This window comes from Panthera leo, chromosome A3 (genome assembly GCF_018350215.1).
Source record: "Panthera leo isolate Ple1 chromosome A3, P.leo_Ple1_pat1.1, whole genome shotgun sequence".
NCBI classification, from domain to species: Eukaryota; Metazoa; Chordata; class Mammalia; order Carnivora; family Felidae; genus Panthera; species Panthera leo.
The window spans coordinates 32081324-32108868 of record NC_056681.1 but is presented as its reverse complement, the minus strand read 5'-3'; the positions used below and the strand labels follow the sequence as shown (position 1 = coordinate 32108868).

At 43.0% G+C, this 27545-nt stretch overlaps 1 protein-coding gene across 2 annotated transcripts in view; it reads left to right on the top strand.

Annotated features, from left to right (window-relative positions):
- FERMT1 (FERM domain containing kindlin 1) overlaps positions 1–12592 on the top strand; it is a 31397-nt gene extending 18805 nt beyond the window's left edge. For both annotated transcript variants that reach the window (XM_042931596.1, XM_042931595.1), the window contains 6 exons: positions 4127–4251; positions 5199–5305; positions 6495–6716; positions 7339–7463; positions 8573–8714; positions 10392–12592. In XM_042931596.1, coding sequence (XP_042787530.1) covers positions 4127–4251; positions 5199–5305; positions 6495–6716; positions 7339–7463; positions 8573–8714; positions 10392–10565 — 895 coding nt within the window. In that variant the 3' untranslated portion in view covers positions 10566–12592. The remainder of the gene's footprint in view (positions 1–4126; positions 4252–5198; positions 5306–6494; positions 6717–7338; positions 7464–8572; positions 8715–10391) is intronic.
- The last annotated feature ends 14953 nt before the right edge of the window (positions 12593–27545 follow it).

Here is a 27545-nt window from a genome sequence, read left to right as displayed (position 1 = left end):
AGAATTTTCCAGAATTGTTAAAGACAAAAATACCTAAATTCAGGAATGGTAAATCCCAAGCAAAATAAATCACTATAGATGCACATCTTAATAAGGCCAGCCATTGATAAGGGAAAGTCTTTAAATCAGAGAGAAAAAAACAGATTTCCTAGCAAGAAAAACAGCGGAGTGTGTAGCAGACTCTTCGTTGGCTGGGAAATATCTTGAAAGTGCTAAGAGAAAGTAGCAATCAGTCTAGAACTTTATGCCCAACCAGCCTTTCAAGATTCTACCTTATGCAAACCCCTAAATATAAACCAGACAAGATACAATTCTATTAGTAAGTTACATATTTAATAAAAAACAATGATTCATGTCCAGACTGTAAGGTGTGACCAGTGTTGGAGAGACTACTTTGGAAACAATTAAATGGCTCCACTAGAGGATACAGAGACAGAAGCCACACATAAAATTCATTCATTACATCATTCACAGACAAGTTACTGTAGGGAAGTAGGCAAGTTACTATAGCAAAGAACATCCCAGGCAGATTTGCACAATGTGCTATCGGAGATTATCAGTGAGAGGAATACAAGACCCCAAAAACACAGAGGAATCTTTATAATACTTCATAAAGAGAGAGTGACTATGAAACCTTTGGTGCCATGAAGAAACACTGGTTATCACATAGAAAAATATCTCTAAGTGGAGTTATGCACTCTTTTTTTTTTTTTTTAATTTATTTTTTTGAGAGAAAGAGAGTGCTAGCAGGGGAGGGGCAGAGAGAGAGGGAGACACAGAATCCAAAGCAGGCTCCAGGCTCCAAGCTATTAGCACAGAGCCATACACGGGGCTCAAACTCATGAACCGCGAGATCATGACCTGAGCTGAAGTTGGATGCTTAAGCAACTTAGCCACCCAGGTGCCCCGATACACTCTTGTTTTTTTAAAAGCTAGTGTTCCAAATTTATGACCTGTGATGACAACTGGCCATCATTAATAAGCCTCCAGATGCTTCCAAAATAAGAAACCTCTCCTTTAAGGAAAAGGTGATTGTGAAATGAGTAAGAACGTAATCAGTATTTGAAAGAGATTAGTGCTATAAAGAGAGCATTATTTGCAAATATTTCCATGGTCATAGTGTTGCCAGTAATGATACTGCCTATTAAAACAGTATTATCTTGCCTTAAATTTTGATCACATCTCTCAGTTAAGCTGACAGTCTGATCAAAAGGGGGGAATTGTTAAAAAGAAAACCACAGGCCCAAAATGGCATCGCTTAGACCACCTCACCAACTGGGGCTTTATACCTAATTGCAGTTTCAACCTTCCCCAGAAATTAGTCTTAACTGGTCAGTAGAAAATTTTCCAATCAGCACCGCTGAAGTCATCTGTCACATGGGCCTTCCATCTCCCAAAAGATGAGGTTAATTCACCTAACAAGACCTCCTGCCCTTCCGCACCAGGAAGGTGACCTTGCCTAGAACAGCCCTTTCTTTTGCTAATAACTTTCTTACCCCAACTTCCTTCCTATAACAATCCTCCATTTTGTACCATACCTTAGAGCTCTCCTCTACTTGCTAGATGGGATGATGCCCAATTTATGAATCACTTAATAAAGCCAATTAGACTTTCCAAGTTTAAAAAATAATATTATCTGCACACCTTTAAAACTTAGAAACAGAATTTGTCTGCATTAAACACCATCCAAATGAAGTTACAGTATTTTTTTTTTTAAGTTTAAGAAAGAGAGCACACACAAGCAGGGTAGGGACAGAGATTGAGAGAGAGAGAGAGAGAGAGAGAGAGAGAGAGAGAGTCCCAAGCTGGCTCCACACTGTCAGTACAGAGCCCAATGCAGGGCTCCATCCCACAAACTGTGAGACCATGACCTAAGCCGAAATCAAGAGTCGGATGCTCAACCAACTGAGCCACTGAGGTGGACCGAAGTTATAGTGTGTTTTAAACCCACTTATTAAAAATATAAAAATGCAACGTATTCTGATTAATCTGCATAAGTGAGTGATTGACATGAGGGAATATGGAACTCCGTAGCTTTGTTTCAACAAAAACCTTCAAAACTAGGTAGATGGCACTATACAATGAACATTGTGATTTAGAGTAAGCATGGCCAATAATGTACTTCCTCAACTGGGATTTATGTAAGTGAGTAACAACCTCCCTTTTTAAAACAAACAGTTCTTCATATTCATTTTTAATTAATATATTTGTATAGGTTTTATAACGTATGTTACAAATACTACAAATTAACAATTGTAAATATGTTAAGCGAAGGGTATTATATTTACATAATATATATGGGTAATATTGACCCAGCTCTTGCTTACAAGGTGCCCAGCTCTGACTCACCTCTACACTTTGCATGTGCTGTTCCTACCTTCTGAAATTTCTCTTCCCTTTTCTCCAATCAAATTCTTACCCATCCTTTATTCTATATTTAAACACTGTGTCCTCTGTAACTCACCACGCTGCACATCCTTGTTCCACGACGTAGCATATTTTATTCATTGATATGTGCATTTCCCTCTTGACCCTATGGGCTCCATGAAGATTCAGAAGACTGCCTCAATTCTTGTGTTTATCATGCCCCATGCAGCCACCTTCTCCACTTCTTCCCCTACACTGTCCTGCTCCAGCCTCTGGAACATGGAATAGGAGCAATAATCATTAGCTTTGGGAATTAATGGAAGTGCCCTGGAAGATGAACCAACCTGGAAGACGATAGCAGTGGGAATCTTTTGATACTCTTAAAGTCCAGTTAAAATGGAGCAGCAGAGTTTCATTCTTAATTATGAATAGAAATATTTAAATGCCTAGGACGTAACTGAGACCTTACTATCTTTTGTGTAAAGGCTTGTCTTCTGATTCTATTTTGAAAATACTATTAATTTTGGAGATTCTGATTCTTAGACAAATAACCTTCAAATGTGTTCCTTAGAATTATCATAACTACAGCTTTCAACATAATATTATTTTGATGCAATGGCTTTCTAAATCTTGGAAATGTTACCTGCATATAATGTTTTTCCATTTTATTTTATACTTTCTGTGTTATACACTGGCTTTTTAATGAACATTTTCTCTCTTATCTTTGTGTGAAGTGTAACACATTTTTAGCTAAGGAAAGACGATGGTTGACATGTTAAAAGTCTTGCCCCAAATGATGTATGAGTAGGGTTAACACAAGGCTTCCTCTCTTCCTCTCATTCTTGAATGCAGAAATCCACTGCTCTAGCATGAGATTCACCCCCACAGCCGGGACTGCTCCACAGAACCATGGACAGCCCATGTTATCTTTTCTCTGACTAGCTGTACCCCCTTTCCCACTTCCCAGCTCTCTCTCATGTTTTCTATTTTCAGTGACCCAATTGAGACCTGCTATTGGCACCACCAACCTTGTCCAGCCCAGAGTACAAAATGTTCCGGCCCCCACAGATATCACTTTTGGAGATCTTCCCCCAAAACATTTTTTAATAACAGCAGAATCTATACAGATTAGCTGTAGGGTTTTTGTGATTTCCATGACTCGGTGGAAATTCTCTGGGGGGTTTCTCTTAAGGATCAAGAGGAAACCACGGGAAATGTTGCTTACTTTTAGATCTGATTTTTAGTCCTGTAACTTGAAAACTGTGTTGTCCATATGGACAGCTTTTTCAGATACAAGAAGTATACTGAAATTACAGGTGTCCCCAGATTCATGGATGTTTCTCAAATAACAGTAATAGTTTATTGAGCACTTCAGTCATGCCAGGTCCTGTGATAAGCACTTTCAGAGATTACCTCTTTCTATCCTCACAGAAGCCCTGTGAGTTGGAGGCTCACAGGGCAGTCACACAGAGGCAGTGCACGTGGCCCAGGCAGATGAAGTGTCTTTCCCAGGGTCACACATTAGGCATCAGCAGAGCCAGAATGGTCTAACTCCTGAGATTCTGCATTTTCTACATATCATATTAAAAACCCCATTTTTACTTTTTAGAAATGAGTTAGCAATTTGAAAAGTACTTTCAGAAATAAAGAGTATGTCATATGAATGGGTTTCTAGAGCATCTTGATTCACTTAAAATTTGCAACGTGTCCCTGTGTTTCTAGGTGGTTGTTAAAAGGCTAATTGTACTTTAATTTGCAGGCCCAAGAAGCTAATACTGAAAGCTTTCAAACAATATTGGTTCATCTTTAAAGACACATCTATAGCCTACTTTAAAAATAAGGAGCTTGAACAAGGAGAACCAGTAGAAAAACTAAATCTGAGAGGTAAGAGAGTCCTACATGAGGGTATGGGCTTGTCATGACCCAGCTAGCATGCATATGAAAGCCAAGATTCCTACCCAGTGAAGCAGGGTTGACTTCCAGAGGAACCGCTCTATCTCACTGGTTTCCACACAGCAGCCTGTCTGCAGCATTCTGCTGTCCTTTCTTCCCCAGTGTGGCCAAGCCTATGAAGTGGTGGTAATTGCTGTCATCAGTGTAGTACATGAGGCCTTGTAGGATCCCGAAAACTTTCTAAATTCCAGGATGGTTCTGTTTAATTTAGTGTCGCTTCAGTTTCTGTACCAATTTCTGAAAGTGGCTGTGAGTGTACTGGTAACTCCATTAACTGAAAATACTTAACCATTGCACTCAATTTCCTTATCATATGGTGACAGTGAGAAAACTCCCTCTGCCCTGATTTATTTTAAAAGTTTATATTCATAACTCAGTGCTACTATGAGGCAGAATAGCCAAATCAACCTGGAAAATGAATTCAGTTGATGACATGTTTAAAATGATAAGAGGGGCGCCTGGGTGGCTCAGTCGGTTAAGCGGCCAACTTCGGCCCAGGTCATGATCTCGCAGTCCGTGAGTTCGAGCCCCGCGTCGGGCTCTGTGCTGACAGAGCCTGGAGCCTGTTTCAGATTCTGTGTCTCCCTCTTTCTCTGACCCTCCCCCGTTCATGCTTTGTCTCTCTCTGTCTCAAAAATAAATAAACGTTAAAAAAAATTTAAAATGATAAGAGAAAATAGTTTTTGTTATCCATGTTAGTTATTCATGAGTCTTACTTAGTTATCCTTTAATTAATGTTGTCTGCTTGCTCCTCAGTTTTTCAAAAGAGAACCAAATCTGAAGGGCTTACGTTCAAAGTGTTTCTTTTAGATGCACATCTGATATTGATATAACAGATTTCTCAGAACTCAGTTTTGTCCCTTCCTTTTATCATTCAGGCTGTGAAGTTGTGCCAGATGTAAATGTAGCAGGGAGAAAATTTGGAATCAAGTTACTAATCCCTGTTGCTGATGGTATGAATGAAGTGTATCTCAGATGTGATCATGTGAGTAAAACCACAAAAATGCTAACTCCCTTCACCTGTATTAAACCTAAGGACAAACCAGCTCAGATGCTTTCTCAAATCAGAACACTCATCAGTCAGCTATTACTTTGTAACAAACAACCACAAAATCAAATGACACATACCAGTAAACCTTGGTCTCTGAAACATCTATGGGCTTGGATGATCCAGCCTTGTGTCAGCTGAACAGATCTGCTTCCAGCCACAGGTCTGGCTAGGCTTGGCTCCTTACTGGAGGTAAGCGCACTGTATTCTGGGTACCCAGCTGCCTGGGGAGGCTCTGCTCATAGTGATGGCGGAAGTGCAAGAGAGGAACTACAAACGTGGCAGACCTCCTAAAACTTGAGCTTTGAGTGAGTACACTGTTATTTCCACCTACGTTCCATCAGCTAAAGTAAATCCATGGTGAGGCTCAAAGTCAAGAGGTGGGAAATTACACCCTGGCTCCAATGAGACAGATCGTAAAATTACATGGCAAAAGGTGTGGATACCAGGAGGATGAAGATTGAGGTCAGTAATTCAGCATACCATACTCACTGTTGCTCTGTAGAATTCTACCGTTCATCTGCATCCCCTCAGCTTCTGAGACCACTCCACTTGGTTCCCTGAGGTGAAAAATGAGCACACACATTAAAGAACAATAGAGGCCGCCACTGACTGGTTCAGAGCCCATCAGTGGACCTGATTCCTACTATGGGATTCAAATATTTACTAAGCATAGGCCAGGGTAGACATTATATGGGAAATCAGTTAATGATTTTTTTCCTCATGTCCTTCTGTCATAGAGATCAGACATGATATGAAAATGGAAATATACATCAAGGAAGTCTGTCGGGTAGCTTGGGTTTTCATCTGTCTGTGCTCCATGGAGCTCCTGTGTCCTTGGTTTATCTTTAAATGCAAAGTTCCCTGCATGGAATTTATCACAGCTGACATTCCTATTCTCTAGCCCTTTAGCATAGAGAAACTCAACATGGGACTCAAAAGCTTTTGTTGGGTGTTAAATTAGGTGATTGACAGCCACTCAGAACATGTGCCACTTCACATCTTTCCTTGCTTGGTAGGTGACAGTTTTGTATATTGTCGAGATAAGAGCCCACCTCCTGCTCTGTTCCCAGCAGGGTGGCTCTGTACTTGAATTTGTGTCTCAGCCCTCTGATGTTTGCTGCAGGAGAATCAGTATGCCCAATGGATGGCTGCCTGCATCTTGGCATCAAAGGGCAAAACCATGGCAGACAGTTCCTACCAGCCAGAGGTTCTCAACATCCTTTCATTTTTGAGGATGAAAAATCGGAACTCAGCATCTCAGGTGGCTTCCAATATCGAAACCATGGACATAAACCCGGAATGTTTTGTGTCGCCTCGGTGTGCGAAAAAACACAAGTCTAAGCAGGTACTGCTAATCTTGTTTGAGTGATTGTTTGCAGTAAATTCTCTATTTTCTGAAGTAAAATGAGGAATTAAAATGATTGAGGCCATCATCATGAAAAAATCAGCTCATGGGGATATTTGACTTTGGACTCCGTATTAGACCATGTTAAGAGATTATTGTTCATTTTGTTAGCACTGACTTCTGCTACCTAAACATGGTAATATTCCCAGATTTAATTAAAATTATTTAGTCCCCACAAATTAAAACTTTACATTGTGCTCCCATCAGAGGGGGTTAAAAAGTTACACAAATAGACTGATGTAAGTGGAACCATTGTCCATGGACACTATATAGACCCTAGAAAGAGGGACCCAGAACTCTCCATCTCCATGAACCTTACAAGTTTATGTGTTGGTTGATCTTGTTCCTTCTTCTCCCCGGTGATTTACATGTTTTGTTTCAGAAGGAGAGAGAGGAAGCAAGAATGAATGAATGGGTGAATGAATGAATAAATGAATTCTCTTTGTAGAGCTACAGTTGGGCCTTGCATTTATTTTTCTCACTGGGGATCTGAGCTAAAGGGACGATTATAGAATAGTCACTGTATGCTAAGGACAGTTTGATGTCTACCACTTCTGCTTAGCTGGCAGCCCGGATTCTAGAAGCCCACCAGAATGTGGCTCAGATGCCCCTGGTCGAAGCCAAGCTGCGGTTCATCCAGGCATGGCAATCTCTACCTGAATTTGGCCTCACCTACTACCTTGTCAGGTGATTACAATGTTCACTTGCCTCTCTTGCTCTCTATGTGTTTCTAAGTGCCTTTCTTGGATCCCAGTTTCTTCTCAGTCTAGAACATAGAACTCTTTTTATTTTAGAATATTGTCCTTTCACAAATGGCCCAAACACACTGGCTGCCCATAACAATCTTCTATACCTTCTCTTCACAGACCTACCTGGGCTCCCTGCTTCTCCCCTTGTTCCCTAAGTTTTCAAGTTGGCAGCCTGAGTGATCTGTTTAAGATCTGAGTCAAACCATGGCAGCCTCTGCCCAGAACCATCTGAAGGCCTTCTGGCTCACTCAGTGTATAAGCCAAATCCTTACAATAGTCCTACAAGACCTTAGCTCCAGAATTTCACACCTCTGCTCCTCCTTCACTGTGCCCAGCCACACCGGCCTCCTGTGACAGGTCTTTGAGTGCACGCGCGCGCGCACACACACACACATACACACACACACACACAAATACATACATACATACATACATAAAATGCTGCAGCCTTGCACTGGCTATGCCCTCTGCCTACAATACTCTTTCCCCAGATACCCACATAGCACAGTCCCTCACCAGCATCTTTAATCAAGTGGCCTCTCTCACTACAGCCTACAGTTGTAAAACTGTAACCACCCCATTTGCCAGTATTCCCCGTCCCCCTTCTGTGTTTTATTTTCCTTTATGATCTTATCTGCCATATATATTTAACTTACTCATGACCCTGTCCCCCCACTAGAATACAAGCTCCATGAAGATAGACATTTTCATACTGAGATCACTACTATATTCCTTGTGCCTAGAACGGTGCCTGGCATACACAGTTGGCAATTTTCAATTAATTGACTTGACCCTTTCTTACTTTGCTTTCCAATGATGTCAGTTTTATGTAAATGATGTGTACAGGGCAGCCTTGTTAATTCTCTCCATTCTTCATATGTTCTTCATATCACAATAAAAACACCCTTCTTCTGTAGAAAGCTAATCCTTCACTGTCCATTCTTTGGATGCCATTTAGAAATGTTCATATTATCTTTAAGAAGTTGTATATGAATATCATATTACAGGAAGCAGTTCCTTCTTTTAATTCATATTAATTGTTTTTAGATTTAAAGGAAGCAAGAAAGATGATATTCTGGGAGTTTCCTATAATAGGTTGATTAGAATCGATGCAACCACTGGGATTCCAATTACAACATGGAGATTCACAAATATGAAGCAGTGGAATGTAAACTGGGAAATCCGGCAGGTACAGTGAAAGTTTTTAGTACATTGAGCGTTGAGCCTATATATGTGTGTTCCATCAGAATTGTACATTACTCTGTTCATACATTTAGAACTCAGAAACCACAGGCATATGGTCATTGTCTGCTAAAATAATCACATGCAATTCTGGGCAGTTTCCTAACAAGTACAGGCCGAATGGTTTTGAATTAACACCATGGGTTGGCTTAGTCTCCATATGGACTTGCCATACAGACTCTAAAATTGCTGAGCAATTTGATTAGTTTCCTTCAACTCAGCATAGGATTATGTAAGACTTAGACTGAATTATTTAGTGGAAACTACCTGAGAACTGTCACCCAAAATGAATCCAAAAAGGCCTCATCTAATGGGCTGCCAAGAAGCCCAACTAGTTGAGGACTCAGAGGCTCAACTGCCCACCTGGAGAGCATTCCAGTCCCAAAAAGTAAAAACTACTAGAGAAGCAAGTGATGTGAGCAGGGATGACTGAGAAAAGCTTTGCCTCTTGAGTTAAGGGGACCCCAAACCGTCTGCCTCCCATTAATGGCACCCCAGGAGCTAAGTTCAAGCCAAAGCTATAAGCTGGGAAATTGTAGATCAAGTCAGAGGCACCTTAGCATCCAGATGATTTAACATATTCTGATATTGATAAAGAATCTTTTCTCCTTTGTTTTCTCATTTTTCCAGTAGAAAGCCATCTACCTAGAGGGATGATAAGAGACATACACTGTATTTTAAATTTTTTTAATGTTTATTTTTGGGAGACAGAGCACAAGCAGAGGAGGGACAGAGAGAGAGGGAGACACAGAATCAGAGGCAGGCTCCAGGCTCTGAGCTGCCAGCACAGAGCCCAGTGCCGTGAGATCATGACCTGAGCTGAAATTTGAAATTAGATGCTCAACCAACTGAGCCACCCAAGCACCCCAAACTCACACTTTTTTTTAAAGAACCATGGATTCCTTTCAGTGGAGCCACTCATTTGTAGAATAAAAGTCTGAGATTAGGTGGCCTCTAAGACAGTGGCTCTAAATCCTTGTTGAGTATTAGGATCACCTGGGGAACTTGAAAACACCACTGCCCGGGCCACATCCTAGACCAATCAAATCCCAGTCTCTGGGAGTGGGAGCTTGGCATCAGTAATTTTCAAAAGTCCACTTGGGCAACCAAGGTTTGAGAACCAGTGAAGAATGTTTCTTCTGATTTAGAGTTTGTGACTTTCAGCTGGGAAGGGGTGCAGGGCTGTTGGGTGCAGGAAAATTCAGGGAAGCCTTTTATTCTCTATCAAAAAGTCTGCAAAGTACCCTGCTCCTGGACAGATGGAGTGCTTAGGAACTTCTTAACATCTAAACAAGAGTGACAGAAAGTATCTATGTGTGTTGGGAGTTAGAATGTTTTGCCAAATGTGTAGCAAAGTTGACACCACAAGAGGGCGCAAAGAGAGCAAAGACAAGTTTGCTGTAAGCGTCTAATGGAAGTGGTGATTGTTTTTGGAGTTGTTTTGAGGGGTTTTGTTTTGCTTTTTGTCTGTGGGGTTCTGGGGAGAGAGAGGGAGAGAAATCCCAAGCAGGGGGAGTTATCTGTAAGCCACCTAGGCAGTCCTCAGCTCTGACGCCATCACAAGGCGTTTTTTTCTTCATTTTCCTTGTCAGAGTTTAAGCTTACCTGTGCCTTCCTCTTCCAGGTGGCAATCGAATTTGACCAGAATGTCTCCATTGCGTTCACCTGCCTGAGTGCGGATTGCAAGATTGTGCATGAATACATCGGTGGCTACATTTTCCTGTCCACCCGGTCCAAGGACCAGAATGAGACACTTGACGAGGACCTGTTCCACAAGTTGACTGGTGGTCAGGACTGAACCAAAACAGATCTGCCTACACAGACAGTGAGCCAAGGATGGTCCTCCCTGGACAGATGGGATCCTTGGCTCACCCAATGTGTAGAGTCCAGACTGACAGACAACCATATACTTACCGCTGGTCACTCAGATGAGGATCCTTGCCTCATTTCAAACACACTGCCTAGCATATCCCTTTCCTTTCTTTGCCCTGTCCTACCAGTAACAGAGGAGGCCTCAGTTGCCTTTTCTGTAAAATGGGTAGGTAGAAGACAGGCTAATACTACTATATCCCAGTATGTAGCTACAGTTCTGTGACTTCCAGAACCTGCAAGTGTATGGCTAGAAGTCACCAGTGTGCCTTTCTGCTCCGTTGCTAAGTCAGTGGAAAGACAGAAAGGTTAAAAGCACATGTAGCCAAGGATCTACCTTATTCACTAACTCAGGTACAAAAAGAAATCTGTCTTTCCTTAACAGAACTGCTTTTAGTTCCCATATTGTGAAAATGGCAGAGGGAGTCTACACTCACACTTTTTCCCTTATAGGTCAAGGTCTGGGGGAGGAGAGGGGAGAGGTGGGGGTACCTGGTACTAGTTGGTGACAAGGGGTCAGAGCAGTGGCCTGCAGTGTCATCAGTTCACAGTGACTTCTGCAGAGGTGACTGCTGACCCATCTGGTCTTGGACATCGGTCTCCTCAGGTTACTGCTGCCACCTGCAGCTCCTTTTCCATTCCTCGGCCACCTTTAAGTCCTTCCTGATGACACGGGTGACATAGAGGAACAGGGAAATCCATTCCTCAACCCAGCTGCATGTCTCAACTGCTTCTACTCTGAGCTGGGGCTCAGGAAGATGGGTCTAGTTCTCTCTGTTCATAAAAACCACTTCCCTGCATCCAGGCTTACAATGGGGTCTCCGTCCCAGCTGGTCATGGAGAGGACAAACCTCTTCTCCAAGACCACCAAGTTCAGGGGTTGATGGCTTCCTCACTGGCTTCCATCTACATTTTGTAAATTAGGAGCTGATAATAGACCTTTTTTTTTTCTTTTTGCTCTTGTCATCTCTACCTCAAGACATGAGCGTGAGCCAATTAATAACTGCCCTCAATTGTCATTTTCTGTTTTGGTTTGTCAGCTTTGGGAGGAATGGGTTTTGAGAAGGAAAGAAGCAGTATCAGGGGTAGTGGGTAATATCAGATAGCATTTAATTATGTTTTTATAAATGTTCTCCTGTCACAGAAAGGACTTGGGTTGCCAGGGTAAAGCAGAGGGTCCATTTCCATTTTGAAATTCTTTTAAGATCCACTGTGCTTTATTTTCCAACTAAGACATTTGAGAAGAGAGATCTCCACTGCTCCAGGAACCACATTAAGACAGCCCTGTCTAGGGAACCCCAGGCCCTGAGCTGGAAGCTGTTGCTTGAAAGTCCTCTTTCAGCCCCTCCTTTAGAGGTCAATGTTCATGAAAACTCCCCAGGCACCAGCTGAACTTCCAAGGCCCAGCTTAAATCTAGGAAGTGGCTTAGGAACTTGGAAAGTCTGGTCCACATCATAAAGAACTTTGCTTGAAATGTCTTCTATAGAAACTAGTGCTGAGCATACTGTTTTACTTGGTGTTGGTCATTTCTATATAGTCTTAGGCTCTATTATTTTAGAACCTAAGTCAGGTCTTTAATATTATGTCAGGCCCTAGGTTAAAATAATGCTGCTTGAGGCCACATGTCACCTGTCTGCTGCGAAGCACAGCTCTACATAACTTAATCAGAGCTGGACCTTCAGTATAACTCTCTTCCTTGGCTTTCCATGGTTGCCTGACATTTCTATGAAAATACTCAAAGAAGGTGACTGGTCTTCACCAAACTTTCCAGGGAACACTTCTTCTATGACTATACGACCACATCCCAAGTGTGACCACCAAAGCCTAAATGCTGCTATTCCCAGGAGCAATGTAAGGACTCTTTTTACACTGGGTGCAAAAGGTCATCTGACTTCCTATGATGAAATTTTAAATTAATGTGTCTTTCAGCCTCCTTCGCTTTCTTATCTACACTAGATGGGGAAATCTGCATTTTTTACTATTTTTTATGAATTTTTTTAATTAAAAGCTTTATCTGGATTTGAGTATCATCTAGTTGTGTCCTCTCCAGTCTGCTGTCTCTAAACAGGTGAATATTTTCTACCCCCTGAGAAAGGAATGCAACTTTCAAGTTTAATGCGTACTTTTCCACACGGTTCCAAGATTTGAGCTCATTCCTCCCCGTGAGATTGACTTAGAAACCTCACTTACCTGTTGGCTTTAACTCCTTTCCCATTGAAGGTCCCTAGATTTCCTGACATCATAAGCTCTTTTTTCCACATCTACATTTTAGAAAAAGCATGAGAGAGAAAAGAAAAACCCAAAGGTGAAGGAGCATCAGAGGGCCTCTGACTTAATGGATGAATGTCCAAAACATTTGGATTTGATTTAGCTGTAGATGGTCCATAACAGGTAGTAATGTGCAGCTTATAGATGTCCCTTCATACAGTTCTCATGTCAACCCATTGTGGGGCAGGAATGGCTTGCCTTCTCATTTCACAAAGGAGGAAACAGGTTCAGAAGGTGAAATAACTTGCCCAAAGCCATACCACCAGTAAGCAAAACCAGAATTCAAAGCCAGGTGTGTCTTACTAACACTGTCCAAAGACCTACACTGTTGGCATTTTGGGTTCTGTCTTTTCAGCCTTTATACCAACTTGTATACTGGTTTCTGGTTTTGTATTTTAATATTATATCTATTAAGTCATTACACATTCATGGAAATTGAATAAGTCATGAGATATTCACTAAGGAAAAAAGAAGAGTAGCTATTTAACTGCTGGCTGAATGCAAAGTAAGGGGCTATGATCCTGCCTGAAACCAGCTTAAAACGTCCCCACCTTCACACATTTCCTCCACCTTCCATCCCCCACATCTGACAACCATCAATCTATTCTATGAGTTTGTTTCTTTTAGATTCCACATATAAGTAAGATTATACAGTATTTGTCTTTTTCTGCCTGACTCATTTCACCTAGTATGATGCCCTCAAGGTCCATCCATGCTGTTGCAAATGGCAGAATTTCCCTCTTCTTAGTGGCTGAATAATATTCCATCGTGTATATATACATGTATATATATGTATATATACACCTCACATACACACACACACACACACACACACATTTTATCTACATCCATTTACCCAGCAATAGACACTTAGGCTGTTTCTATATCTTGGCTATTGTGAATAATGCTGCAATAAACATGGGAATACAGATATCTCTTCAAGACAGTTATTGTATTAGCCTGATCAAAAAGGAAACTGAAACAACAAAAATAGAAAATCCAAGCCCCCACCTGAGAGCATATGTCTCCTCATCTGTAAAACAAGGGTTTGGATTGTGCGATTTCTTACAGCCCTTCGTCTCCAGCATTCCTTGGTTGTGGTTCATTTTCCCCACAATCCAGTTGGGGTACATCCTCCACTCCTATGCACCACGCACACACTTCCTTCTGAAACTCTAGCATCACTCTGCCAACACGGGCCCATTATTCAAGTCAAACCACATAGTTCTAGAACTCGAATTTCAGGGCAGGTTGACAGGCGGCCCTGACAGTCAAACCACAGGGGCAAAACAGATACCAAGAGGTTAAATGGTTGTGCCAACCAATGTTAGAGCAAGTGAGATCTTGTGTCTGCCTCCCCAGATAATATCCTCAACAATAGAGTTGTTATTACATGGCTAAAAGAATTAGAATGCTAACATGTATTAAGGGGTATCACTTGTGCTTCCCATGAGTCCTCTCAATTCAGCCTCTGCGTAAGGTAAGTATTGTCAACCTCATTGTACAGATTAGGAAACATGCAGTGGTTGCTGGTAAATACAGGGGGAGACCTGATTCACCCATTTCCTTGGTGTAAAGACTCCCACCGTAGACAGCATGGCATCTGTGAAAACAATTGGGAAGATACCCAGCTCTCTGACAGGGACAAGCCAGCTCTAGCATACACCGGAACTACTGTGTACAGAGTCAAGCAACTTGTATTTTAATAAGCAACTTGTCAAGGTCACCCAACTGGAGTGTTGAAAGCAAGGATTTGAACCTAGACCTCCTGACTTGAGTGGTATTCTCTAGCACCACTCTTGATAATCCTGTGTGAATGGCAAGGCCTCTTGAGTCAAGAGCCCTAGATTGTCTTTATTTGCGATAATCCCTCTTAAGGTGATTTGTCCCCATCCCACCCCAACATACGTCAGTAAGGCCTACAAAACTCCATAGACATTTTTTTTCCTTCAATTACATTATACCAGATTTCAAATGTCAAAAGAGTGAAATTTTCTACTAAAAAAATTTTTCAGACCCCAACGGCTGGCCCACTTGTCCAATATGATATCTGATTGCAAATTTGGGTCAGAGGTGGTATTCAGGAGAGTGGGAAAGAGGTCTGCCTTCTTCCCAGCAAAGAAAACACCAACCCATGACCAGAGAAAACACCATCCACCCCCATCCCCACAAATGGTTGGCCCTGATCCTGCCATTGCATATAAGTGATTAATGCCAATTCCACCACAGAGAGGCAACTTTCCCTCAGGGTCTGAGCTCTGTTTTTAGAGGCTGAGTGAAATGTTGTTACTCTGACCTTTTCCTCCCTTTACAAATGGTTCTTTGAATCAGGTAGACATCAGAAGAGCAAATGGGCAGCCAAACACTTGGCAAGAAGCTGTTGAATAATCCACTCCTTATAACCCAAGCAAAGTTCATTCTAGGACAAGGGGCTGCAAATGCTACTGTGTTTGGGGGGAGGTGATGTACACAGACACAGTCAGATATGAGACACAGGGATTTGTGAAGCATGCCCTGACTAGTAGTCACAGATCTTAAAATATGTGAATAATCTCTAATATATCCGAGAACCTAATGTAGCCTATGGGCCTACAGTTGTCAATCCATGCTAGGGTTCAGCCAACTGTATTTCAGCCAGTTCAGTTAAACAAACACATACACACAAACACACACATGTATATAACCTATATGTTTCATATAAGCTATATAACATATAAATATACAGTTGATATAACTTACTATATTTATTGTGTGTTTGTATATTTATATATAATATAAATTATATATACGTATATATTTCTATCAGTTAAAATTGCTTAGCTACAAGTACATATACAGATATATATATATGTATATATATATATGTAATATATATAAAATAATAGTGGCTCAAACAAGAGATGTTTTTCTCTCTTCCACCTGATACTCCTAAGGCAAGTCTGGGCCAATAAAGCATATATACCATGTCAAGGACCCATGTCATTGCATCTTTTCCATCCACTATGTATAGCTTCTATTCACAAAGTCCTCTCATGATCCAACATGGCTGCTCTGGTTCCAGGCATTATGCCATATGGCTTCAATTAACTATAAGGGAGGTTGAAATATTTGGTCTTTGTTCAAAGTAGCCATGGCCTCAACTACAAATCAGAGTTCCTTTACTGATAAACAGGGTGAGAGTAGATATCAGGAAACAAGTAGCTCCATCTGCCATAAGCACCTACTATGTGCTAGGCACTACACTAGCTGCCAAGGATAACACAATCTAGCAAGAGACAGGCAGCTGAGTAAATAACTCTGTAATGTTGTATAACAGGCATTATTCTTGATACATTAAAGACATATGAGCACAATAGAGAGGGAGCAGTTTTGTTAGAGTCAAGAGCAAAGGAGGAAGGATCTAAGTCCCAGAATTTAGACTGGGTCTTAAAGGATGAATAAGAGTTTTCCAAGTGGGAGAAGGACAGAAATAAGGTCAAGCTTGGAAGAGGGGCCATTAGTGATTGGTGTGTGTGTGTGTGTGTGTGTGTGTGTGTGTGTGTGTGTGAAACTCATTCTGAAAGCAATTCCAGAACAAGAATTACAAACATGTTTTCAACACTTGAAAGCATCATCTGTAAAACGACATCATCTACCAAGTACCTCTGCTCAAGACCAACCCTTGCCAGATAATTTTTTTAAATCACTCTCAGGAGGTGATGATCCAAACATCCTCTTCAAGTAAAATAAACATGTTCTCAATTCTCCTAAGAAAATGATCTCAGAGTTCTAATCTTGGGTTCTTTCTCAGGCTTACTTCATGAAACTAAGGCTAGTTCCTCCAGCAACAAAATGGAAATATAATATCATGTGATCCCATCTAAAAGGATTGGTCAGCAACTTCCTAGAATTTAGAGTATCTCAGATAGGTTCCATAAACAGTTGGTGTAATTAATAATCACTAAAAAAGTAATTTTCTCAATATATTATTAAGGATTCATCATCATGTACTTACAATCTATACTATTTTCAGTAATGACAAAAAGCCATCACTGTTAAAATCTTTTCAAAAAAATACTTAACATTCCAACTCTCTGATACTACTATTTCATACCTTCTTTTCTTTTCAACCTGCCTCAACACCTACCCTCAGCTGATGATCTGTAACAGAATGACCTGCATGTTACTGAGCACAGTGATGTCATCAGATGGGAAGAGCCTCACCTCTTCACTCTTCATCTGTCCTCACAATGTCTTTCTTCCCTCTTGCCTCAGTTGGAAAAGTGCCTAATCCACAGCCTTCTGAGTACTGTCCCCTCATGACCTCCAAAGCACTCAATTCCTGCAGTTTCCTCCTCTCTCTCTTGCATCATTCTCTTCTCCCCATCTCTTGACACATTCCCATCAGACTGCAAACATGTTCTCTCTCTTTGGGGGTTTTAAAATACAGCTACAAACTCTCTCAGTGTCCTCCCATCAAGAGATGGGATCTAAGTCCCCTCACCTTAAATCTGAGTTGGCTTGTGGCTGGATTGACCAATAGACTACAGCAAAAGTAATGCTATGTGACTTCTAACTGTAAGTCATAAAAGGCCATGTAGCTTCTGTTTTGTCCACAGGATACTCCCTCTTCGAGCCCTGAGGCCACCATGCTAGGGAAGCCACAAGTAGGCACTCCAACTGACAATCTCAGCAGAGCCTGGCCCTCAGGTCATCCCTACCAAGGTGCCAGACCCATGAGTAAATCCATCTTGAAGCCTCAAAACCAGTCCACTGAACAGCTGAATACTACCAATGACTAATCAATGCTAAATGGAACAAAAGAATCATCTAGCCAAACTCCGACCAAATTCCTGACCCTCAAAAATCATGTAATAGAATATAATAAATGTTGCTTTAAGCCACTAAGTTTTGGGGGTACTTACTGGGCAGCCATAGATAACTACAACGATATTCCCCACCTTATAAAAGGTTTGAACTCTGCCCCATTTTTCTGCTCCTGCTCACAGCAAAAGTTCTCCGAATACGTAGGAAAGCTAACACATATTTTCTCATGCCCTTAACTCACTCCTCTCTGGCTTCTGTCCCTCCCCCCCACCCCCAATCAACCCTTCTCTTGTCCAGCTCATAAAAGTACTCCATTATTTAGTCTGTCAAAACCTGGCTGGCTGTGCCCCTCTTAATGAAATATTGTTCTCTCTTAACTTTCATGATTCCAAATTTTCCTGATTTTTCTCCTACCTCCCTGGCTTTCTCTCAGCCTGCTAGGCTGATTTCTCTTCCTCTGTTCCACTAGCAAATGTTGGCTTGTTCCTCTTCTCTTCTCTTTCTACACACTTGCCCTAGGTGGCCTCAACCAGTCTACTGGCTTCAAGCACTATCTATATGGTGATGCCTCCCAAATGTAACTTTCCAGCTCTGACCTCTCCCCAGAATTCCAGTTGGATGTCCAGTTATCTCCCTCAGTATCTCCTTGTAGGTCTAACAGACATCTCAAACTTAATATGGTCAAAACAGAGCCTATGATTTTCCTCTCCCAAATCTGTTGCTGTCTTAGACTTCTCTTTCCCAGTAAATGGCCTCTCAGTCCATCAATCCTTTCAATGTCCTCAGGTCCAAGAACTTAGGGATCATCATTTTTTTTTAATGTTTATTTATTTATTTTGAGAGAGAGAGAGAGAGAGAGTGAGAGTGACAGAGTGAGAGTGAGAGCGAGCGAGCGCACCAGCAGGGGTGGGGCAGAGAGTTGGGGGAGAGAATCCCAGGCAGACTCTGTGCTGTCAGCACAGAGCCCAACGCAGGGCTTGATCTCACAACCCGGGAGATCATACCCTGAGCCTAAATCAAGAGTCAGACACTTACCCAACTGAGCCACCCAAGCGGCTTAGGGATCATGCTTGATACTTTTTCTCTCATCCCTCATGTATTAGTTTTCCCTAGCTGCTATAACAAATCACCACAATTAAAACAATATACAATATCCCATTCAGCCACAAAAAGGAACGAAATTTTGATATATGCTACAACATGATTGACCTTAGCATTAAACATTATGTGAAGGGTACCTGAGTGGCTCAGTTGGTGAAACGTCCAACTTTGGCTCAGGTCATGATCTCATGGTTTGTGAGTTTGAGCCCCGCGTTGTGTGCTGATACCTCAGAGCCTGGAGCCTACTTCATATTCTGTATCTCCCTCTCTCTCTGCCTCTCCCCTGCTTGTGCGCGCGCGCGCTCTCTCTCTCTCTCTCAAATAAATAAATAAATAAACAAACAAACAAACAAACAAACATTAAACATTATGCCTGGTGACATAAGCCAGACAAAGGACAAATATTGTACAATTCCACTGAGAGGAGGTATCTAGAATAGACCAATATAGAGACAGAGAGTAGAACAGAGGTTACCAGCAGTTGGGGAGGCAGAGAAAGGAGAGTTGTCATTTAATGAGTAAAGTTTTTGTTGTGATGACAGCAATGTTTCAGGCATAGATAACAGTTACACAACATTATGAATGTATTTAATGCCACTGAATTGTATACCTAAGGAGTGGTTAAAATGATACATATTGTTCTATATATTTTACCACAATAAAAACAATGACGTATGCATTTATTCTCTCAGAGTTCTAGAAATGAGCATTCTGAAATCAGTTTCCCTGAGCCCAAATCAAAGTGCCAGCAGAGCCATACTCCCTCAGGAGGGATTGGGGACAATCCACGTCCTTGCCTTTCTAGCTTCTGCATTCCTAGACCCTCCTCCTATCTTCATTATTTAAGTATATTTATTTGTTTTGAGGAAGGGGGAGAGAGAGCGTGAGCAGGGGAGGGGTGGAGACAGAGGGAGAAAGAGGGAGAGGGGGAGAGAGAGAAACTGAGAGAGAAAGAGAGATAGAAAGAGAAAGAGAGAGAGAGGAGAGAGACAGACTCCCAAGCAGGCTTCCTGCTGTCAGCACAGAGCCCGACACAGGGTTCAATCTCATGAACTGTGAGATCATGACCTGAGCTGCAAACAAGAGCCAGATGCTTAACTGATGAGCCACCCAGGTGGCTCTATCTTCCTCTATCTTCAAAGCCCATAGCATAGCGTATTCCTTCAGTCTCCACATGGCCTTCCTCTTCTCTGTAGTAAACTCTCCCTCTGCCTCTATCTTATAAAGACACCTGTGCTTCCATCAGGAGCCCATCCAGATGATCCAGGATAATCTCTCCATCTCAAGACTCTTACCTTAATCTCATATGCAAACTCCTGTTGCCATTTAAGTGACATCTACAGGTTCCAGCATTTAAAATGTGTGTGTCTTTGGGGCCATTATCCAGCCTACCACACCTCACTTCCAACCCACTTACAAGTCTTGTGGATCCCACAACATATTTCACAACATATTTCAAATGTGAACACTCTTCTCCACGTTCACTATCCTCACTGTCAAACTAGCATCATCTCCTCCCCCTTGGACACTTTCAACACCCCCTTAATGTAGCCCTCTTGCCTACAATAGATACAGCAACTAGAGTGACCTTTAACACAACCCCCTTAATCACATCCCTTCCCACCTGTCCCCTCTCCCACCATCCTCTAGCCACAAAGATCTGCTTTCTGTGACTCACACACAGCAGGCTCTTTCCTGCTTCCAAATCTTTGCTCATTTGCTCTGGAATATTATTCCCCATGGCCCTTTGCTTGACAGCTCCATCCCACCCCAGGCCTCAGTGCAAATGAAGCAAGCCTTCCGATGACCACCTCCACTCTCCTCCCCAATTCCTTTACATCACATCAGTCTGTTTATATCCTTTATAATTCTTACTGTAATCTGTAATTATCATATTCACTTACTATTTCCCAATATAGGCACAGCAGCCTCAGGGGAACTCTGGTCTTCCTAAGGACCCAGGCTGACACAACAGCCACCTTCCCAAATACTGCCAATTTTCAGAGGGGAAGAGAGAGCCCTGGAGGGTCTCACACCAGCAGCTAAATGCATTGTCTGGAAGTGATACTCACTGGCCAGAACAAAGTATGGAAACATTCAACCACAGGGGGCCAGGAAGTATAATCTTACTGAGTGACCAGAAGGGAGAAAAGCTGAAATACGTGGCAAATAGCGCTAATGATCACAACAAAGCCTTTTACAAAATGACCCCCAAATAATGTTTCCGATGTCTTCTCCCTACATTCCTCCACCATGGCTCCTGCTAGTCTCCTACCATATTGAACTGTCCATTCCCTCAACACACCAGGTCTTGTCATACCTCCAATTCCTTAACACATACTGAGCCATGCACCTCAGATGCTCTTCAAAAATAACCACTATTCTGAAGATTGATGAGTTTTGCCTCTTCTTGAACTTCACATAAATGGAACCATATAGTACATACTCTTGTGCCTGGCTTCTGCTGTTCAACAAAGTGTCTGTGAGAATCATCTCTGTTGTTGAGTTCATTGTTCGCTGCGACTGTGCAGTCGTATGACTATGCCATAATTTATGTATTCATTTTCCTACTTATAGCCCTTTGGGTTGTGTTCAGTTTGGGGCCTTCATGAATAAAGTTGTTATAAACATTCTTTTGGTGGATATATATGCTCATTTCTCTTGAGTATCAAGAGTGCACCTGCTGAGTCATTATGTAGATATATGCTTGTCATTCATCAAAACTGCCAGTTTTGGGGAATGCAAGCTGATGCAGCCGCTCTGGAAAACAGTATGGAGGCTCCTCAAAAAACTAAAAATAGAACTACCCTACGACCCAGCAATTGCACTGCTAGGCATTTATCCAAGGGATACAGGTGTGCTGTTTCAAAGGGACACATGCACCCCCATGTTTATAGCAGCACTATCGACAATAGCCAAAGTATGGAAAGAGCCCAAATGTCCATCGATGGATGAATGGATAAAGAAGACGTGGTATATATATACAATGAAGTATTACTTGGCAATCAAAAAGAATGAAATCTTGTCATTTGCAACTACATGGATGGACTGGAGAGTATTATGCTAAGTGAAATTAGTCAGTCATAGAAGACAAATATCATATGACTTCACTCATATGAGGACTTTAAGATACAAAACAGATGAACATAAGGGAAGGGAAGCAAAAATAATATACAAACAGAAAGGGGGACAAAACATAAGAGACTCTTAAATATAGAGAACAAACAGAGGGCTGCTGGAGGGGTTGTGGGAGGAGGGATGGGCTACATGGGTAAGGGGCATTAAGGAATCTACTGAAATCATTGTTGCACCATATGCTAACTTAGATGTAAATTAAACAATAAATTTAAAAGAATTAATTAATTTAAAAACTGCCAATTTTCCAAAGTAGCTGCACCGTCTGACATTCGCACCAGCAGTGTCTAATAATTCTACTTACTCCACACCCTTTCACAAACTTGGTACTCTCAGTCCCTTTAATTTTGAGTGGGTGCACAGTAGTATCTCATTGTGGTTCGAATTTGCATTTCCACGTTAAGTAATAACATTAAGCACATGCTCATATGCTTGATGGATAGCGTGCGTTTTTTCTTTCAACAAAATGTTATCGTGTCTGCAAGTTGCCGTAGCAATGGGGAATAAACAACATCCAAGCTCTGTAAGATTCTAAATTATGACCTTGTGTATGCAACTTGAATACTTTTGCTTCGGGAAGAATCTTCTTTAACATACTAAAAAGTCTATACAAGCAAACCATCACTGTTCTGTGGAAAACCCCAAAGAAAGGAAATATAACTGATCAGAAACAAAAGAAGCGAAGGACATAGTTAATAAATGCTCATTTGTTCAGCAAATGTTTCTTTTTAAATTTTTTTTTTAACGTTTCTTTATTTTTGAGAGACAGAGTGTGAGCAGGGGAAGGGCAGTGTTAGAGGGAGACACAGAATCCGAAGCAGGCTCCAGGCTCTGAGCTGTCAGCACAGAGCCCGACATGGGGCTCAAACCCACCGACTGTGAGATCATGACCTGAGCTGAAGCCAGGTGCTCAACCGCCTGAGCCACCCAGAGGGCCCCTCATTCAGCAAATGTTTCTTAAATACCCATTGTATGCAGGTACTGCCAGACGCTGGGATGCAGAAGTGAACAAGCTAGACACACATTCCCTGGGCTAACAGAGCTTGCATTTCAGCCTTCTGTGACAAGAAGATAGTGTACTCACACTGATGGTGACTGTTCTCTGTCTTCCACCCCTTCTAGACTGGGAACTGCTTGAAGGGCATGGTTCAGGTCTTATTCATCTGAGTCCCCATTTTATATACCGAGCACCGGCATGCACTGGCATATTCTCAGGGATGTGTGTGCTGAATTGTTAACCCTGGACTGATTTATTTACTTATAGATGAGAAATATGAAGCAGAAGCTCAAGAATACAGATACTGTATTCTTATAAATAATTCTTACAAAAATTCTTATAAAAGAATTCTTATAAATTCTTAAAAAAGAATAATACAAATAATTCTTATTAAAAAAGGAGCAGCATTATTTTTTTTTAATTTTTTTTTTAACGTTTTATTTATTTTTGAGACAGAGAGAGACACAGCATGAACGGGGGAGGGGCAGAGAGAGAGGGAGACACAGAATCGGAAGCAAGCTCCAGGCTCCGAGCCATCAGCCCAGAGCCCAACGCGGGGCTCGAACTCGCGGACTGCGAGATCATGACCTGAGCAGAAGTCGGACGCTTAACCGACTGAGCCACCCAGGCGCCCCAAAAGGAGCAGCATTAAAATGCAAACCCAGTGGGGCACCTGGATGGCTCAGTCTTTTAAGCATCCAACTTTGGTTCAGGTCATGATCTCGCGATTCGTGAGTTCGAGCCCTGGGTCGGGCTCTGTGCTGACAGCTCAGAGCCTGGAGCCTGCTGGGGATTCTGTGTGTCCCTCTCTCTCTGTCCCTCCCCTGCTCACACACACACACACACACACACACACACACACACACACTCTCTCTCTCTCTCTCTCTCTCTCTCTCTCTCAAAAGCAAAAAAACTAAAAAAAAACATTTTTTTTAAATGCAAACCCAATATCTTGCCCCAGTTTTAGGACCTTTCCACTCATGTGCTGTCTCGGGCTGTAATGAATTCCAGAATGTGCTTTATAAAAACAGCCCATGTACTGTCTTATCCCACTCCCTACGTGCAAAATAAAGGGGCAGATTAAAGTCTGACCTCTCATTTCAGTTTGAATCCTTCCCACTACAATTTTAACAGAATCTCAAATGGCATTTTTTTTAAAACTCTAAGCATTCTACAAATCCTTATGCTGCAAACTTACTGCTATTGAGGGACGCCTCAACAGAAAAATAAACAGGACTCTCAACCCATGACTATTTTATTCCCTGAAGATCATTTCCTCACAGGCAGGTCAGCCACGTCAGTGGAGCCCACTCAGGCATCTTGGTCCCCACCACCTGAAGGTCCCTTTCCTGCATTCCATTCCGTGAGAGCTGGCTGCTGGAGACCTGACAACCTGGTACCATCTCCTCCCTCAGACACTCCCCCATTCCTCCAGCTTATCTCTATCAGAGAAGAATGCAGCCTTCAAGCTAGTACATTCCGGCTCCAGCGCTTACAGGAAGAACCCTCAGCAGAACTGTCTGGCATCTGGAAAGCAGGGCAGAGGCAGCTGGCTGAACAGTCACCTGCCACCTAGGCCGGCATCCCAGGCTGCTACAGCTGTGAACAGAGCTGGACAGGACTCCTGGGGAAGCACCAATTCTGGATCTCTGGGGCAACCTATATTAGGGGTATTCATTTCTGGAGTTCTGGGGATAGGTTGGGGAGAACAGAGGTAAGAACCCCCAGAAATTCTGCCCAGCGACCTGATGCTCATCAGATGTGTTCAATTGGTCAGACCAATGGGGAAAGACCCTGCTAATGCCAGGACAGGTGAAACCCTATCAACTATGCAGATGGCCATGCAGATGAGCCCAGAATAGAATAGGGAGAATGAGGTCACCCTTCCTTCTCACTAGATTGCTAGGATTCACCTCTGTGACCTCAGATAAGCCAATTTCCCTCTCTAGGGCCATTTTCTCCCTCTAAAGTGGACAGGGGAGGGTAGAACCAGACACGTAATGTCACTCTTAAGGCCAAGAATCCACAAGTCTGATTTTGATCTAAATCCAGAAAAGGAGTGTGACCAAATGTATAATTAATTGCTGGCTCATTTTTTTTCTTCTGCAGGCTTTGGTTTTATTAACACTCTGACCTTGCAATCTTCTTCCATGTGATCTTTCCCCAAAAAATCCACGAGACTGTTGGGAGTCTGAGTTGGAAATTTCTTTGTGACCCAATTCTCTCCTTCCACTTCCACCCCACCCACCTACCCCTTGTCAACCCTCACCTGAGCTCTTTCAATGCTGGGATGCTGGTGGACCTGGGAATTCTATGTTTACTGTTTTGAGTCCTGCCCCATCCACTCCTGGCACTGTGGAGGACACCGTGACTCGCCACATACTCTTCCCATTCATTTAGTGAACATTTCTCCGGAGTGCCAGGTTCCACGCCGGGTACCAGGACTACTGAGAACAACAACGTGGTGCAGTTCTCAGGAAGTTTTAATCCATATATTAGAGAGATGCCATGTCAGGGCGCTTAGATGGCTCAGTCGGTTTAGTGTCTGATTCTTGATTTCAGCTCAGGTCACGATCTCATGGTTTGTGAGTTCGAGTCCCATGTTGGGCTCTGCGCTGACAGCACGGAGACTGCTTGGGATTCTCTCTCTCTCCCTCTCTCTGCCCCTCCCCTGCTTGCACACTCTCTCTCTCAAAATAAATAAAATATTTTAGAACGATGCCATGTCAATCTACCTGATGGCAGTTGGCCTAGGTCAGAGAGAACACCAAGAAGGGCCTGCCTGGGCAAAATCTTGAAGGATGCTATAGCTGAGGCTTTTGGTGCCCACTCCTAGCCCACTCAATCCATGCTCAGGACAAGCCAGGCATGTCAGGGAGTTGAAGCCCCAAGAAGAACCCTCAAGCCAACAAGAAACAGAAGCTGGCAGGTAAATGCCCCAATTCCTCTCCCACTTGATCCTGATCAAGTATGCTCAAGCCCAATGGGATTGAGTGATCAGCTCATTAAGGCACCTGTAGTGGCTTCCCTTCCCTAACTCATTTCCTATTCCCTATCCATGCTCCTTGGGGCCACCACCCCCAATAAACTACCAGCTCTGAAGTCCTTATCTCAAGGTCAGCTCTTGAGAGACCCCAGAGTAGATATGGAAGAGTAAGCTTAAATGGAAAGCCAGGTGGTCAAGGGGGAGAGCACCTAGGCAGAGGGAGCCACTTGGGTAAAGTGATAGAGGTCAGGATGTGGCATGGGATTTGGAGGACACAAACTTATTGTTTCCAGGACTCTGTTGTGGGACCTGATAGCATCCTTGTCCAGATGGGACAAACACTTCAGTCATCTTTTCCTGACCTCCAAAGGGGCTGGAAGAGAAGGGGCTGAAAAAGATGGCCAGGGCCTTCCTGAGAGGTGCCCAGTGGCCCTGCCCAGGTATCTGCCTCAGTCCTGCGCCCTCAGGGGTACAAGAGGTTTCTTCTGAAAATGAGCTGCTCAACTAGGAAAAGGAATTTCCCAACTGTCCTGGCTGCTTGCATAATTTTGGTCTATCTAAATATTTGGAAAAGGTTCTCTTGTGCTTATAGGGAGTATTACAGTGTCAAATGTTGAGGCCTATGGAAGGCAGTATGAAGGAGTGGTTAAGCCAGAGAGACTAGCTAGTCTAGGCAGCCCCTGTGAACCTGTTTCCTTATCTGTACCATGGGAATAATAGTACCTGGCAAGGATTCAATGAGATCATGCATATGGCATTAGGCTCTGACTATAACAGATGCTCAATTTTTAAAAGATGGTGTGGTGACAAGCAGAGTGCACCCACTGGGGCAAGGCCAACCAGCCACCAGGAAGCAAGCTCTGCCATGAAGCGTCTGCCACCAGACTCTCCAGCTCAAAGCCCAACTGGGCAGCCCACCAAGGGCGTGGGCCAGAGCAAACCAGATGGCCAAGCTCAGACATTGGGGCAGCCTGTCCAGGCCGGGACTTTGCCACCATGGATGAGGTAGCCAGCAAGCAGCAGGGACAAGAAGTTGGCTCAGAAGGCCTGGGGCTCTGGGCAAGTGCAGGGCAATGCCTCAGTGGGCTTGCTCAGCCCTGGTCTCTCCAGACCCCTTACCCCACTGGAGTACAGAGGAGCACCCAACATTGGTCACTGGGATCTTCTTTTATAGGCGTCCATGGCATTGGGGGGGGGGGGGGGGGGGAAACCACTGCTTTCCTCATCAGGGTCCCTGTTTCAATAGATTTGGCCCCTCACATCTGGGGAGTCCTGCCTGCACTCCCTAAACCCCTGCCAGCCTGTAGTGTAGACCTGGCTGGTTTAACTCTGAGAGAAGGTTGGAAGGGAGGGGCACTGGAGCCTAGTCTCTGGCTCCCTGGACAGTGACTGCACTGCCCCAGACAGGATTGTACAGAACAGGCCTCTCCCTGCCCCCCACCTGGGCCAGACGAAAGAATGCTTCCGAGCAGCAAGCCCCAGACTGGCACTTCAGCTGATATTTTGAGGCTGTGGGTAGAGAAGGCCTCAAAGGAGATCCCAGGGGACTTGCAATTATCCAATTAACACAACATGCCAGTCTCGAGGTGTCCTGGAGTTCCTCAGGGCTACTCAG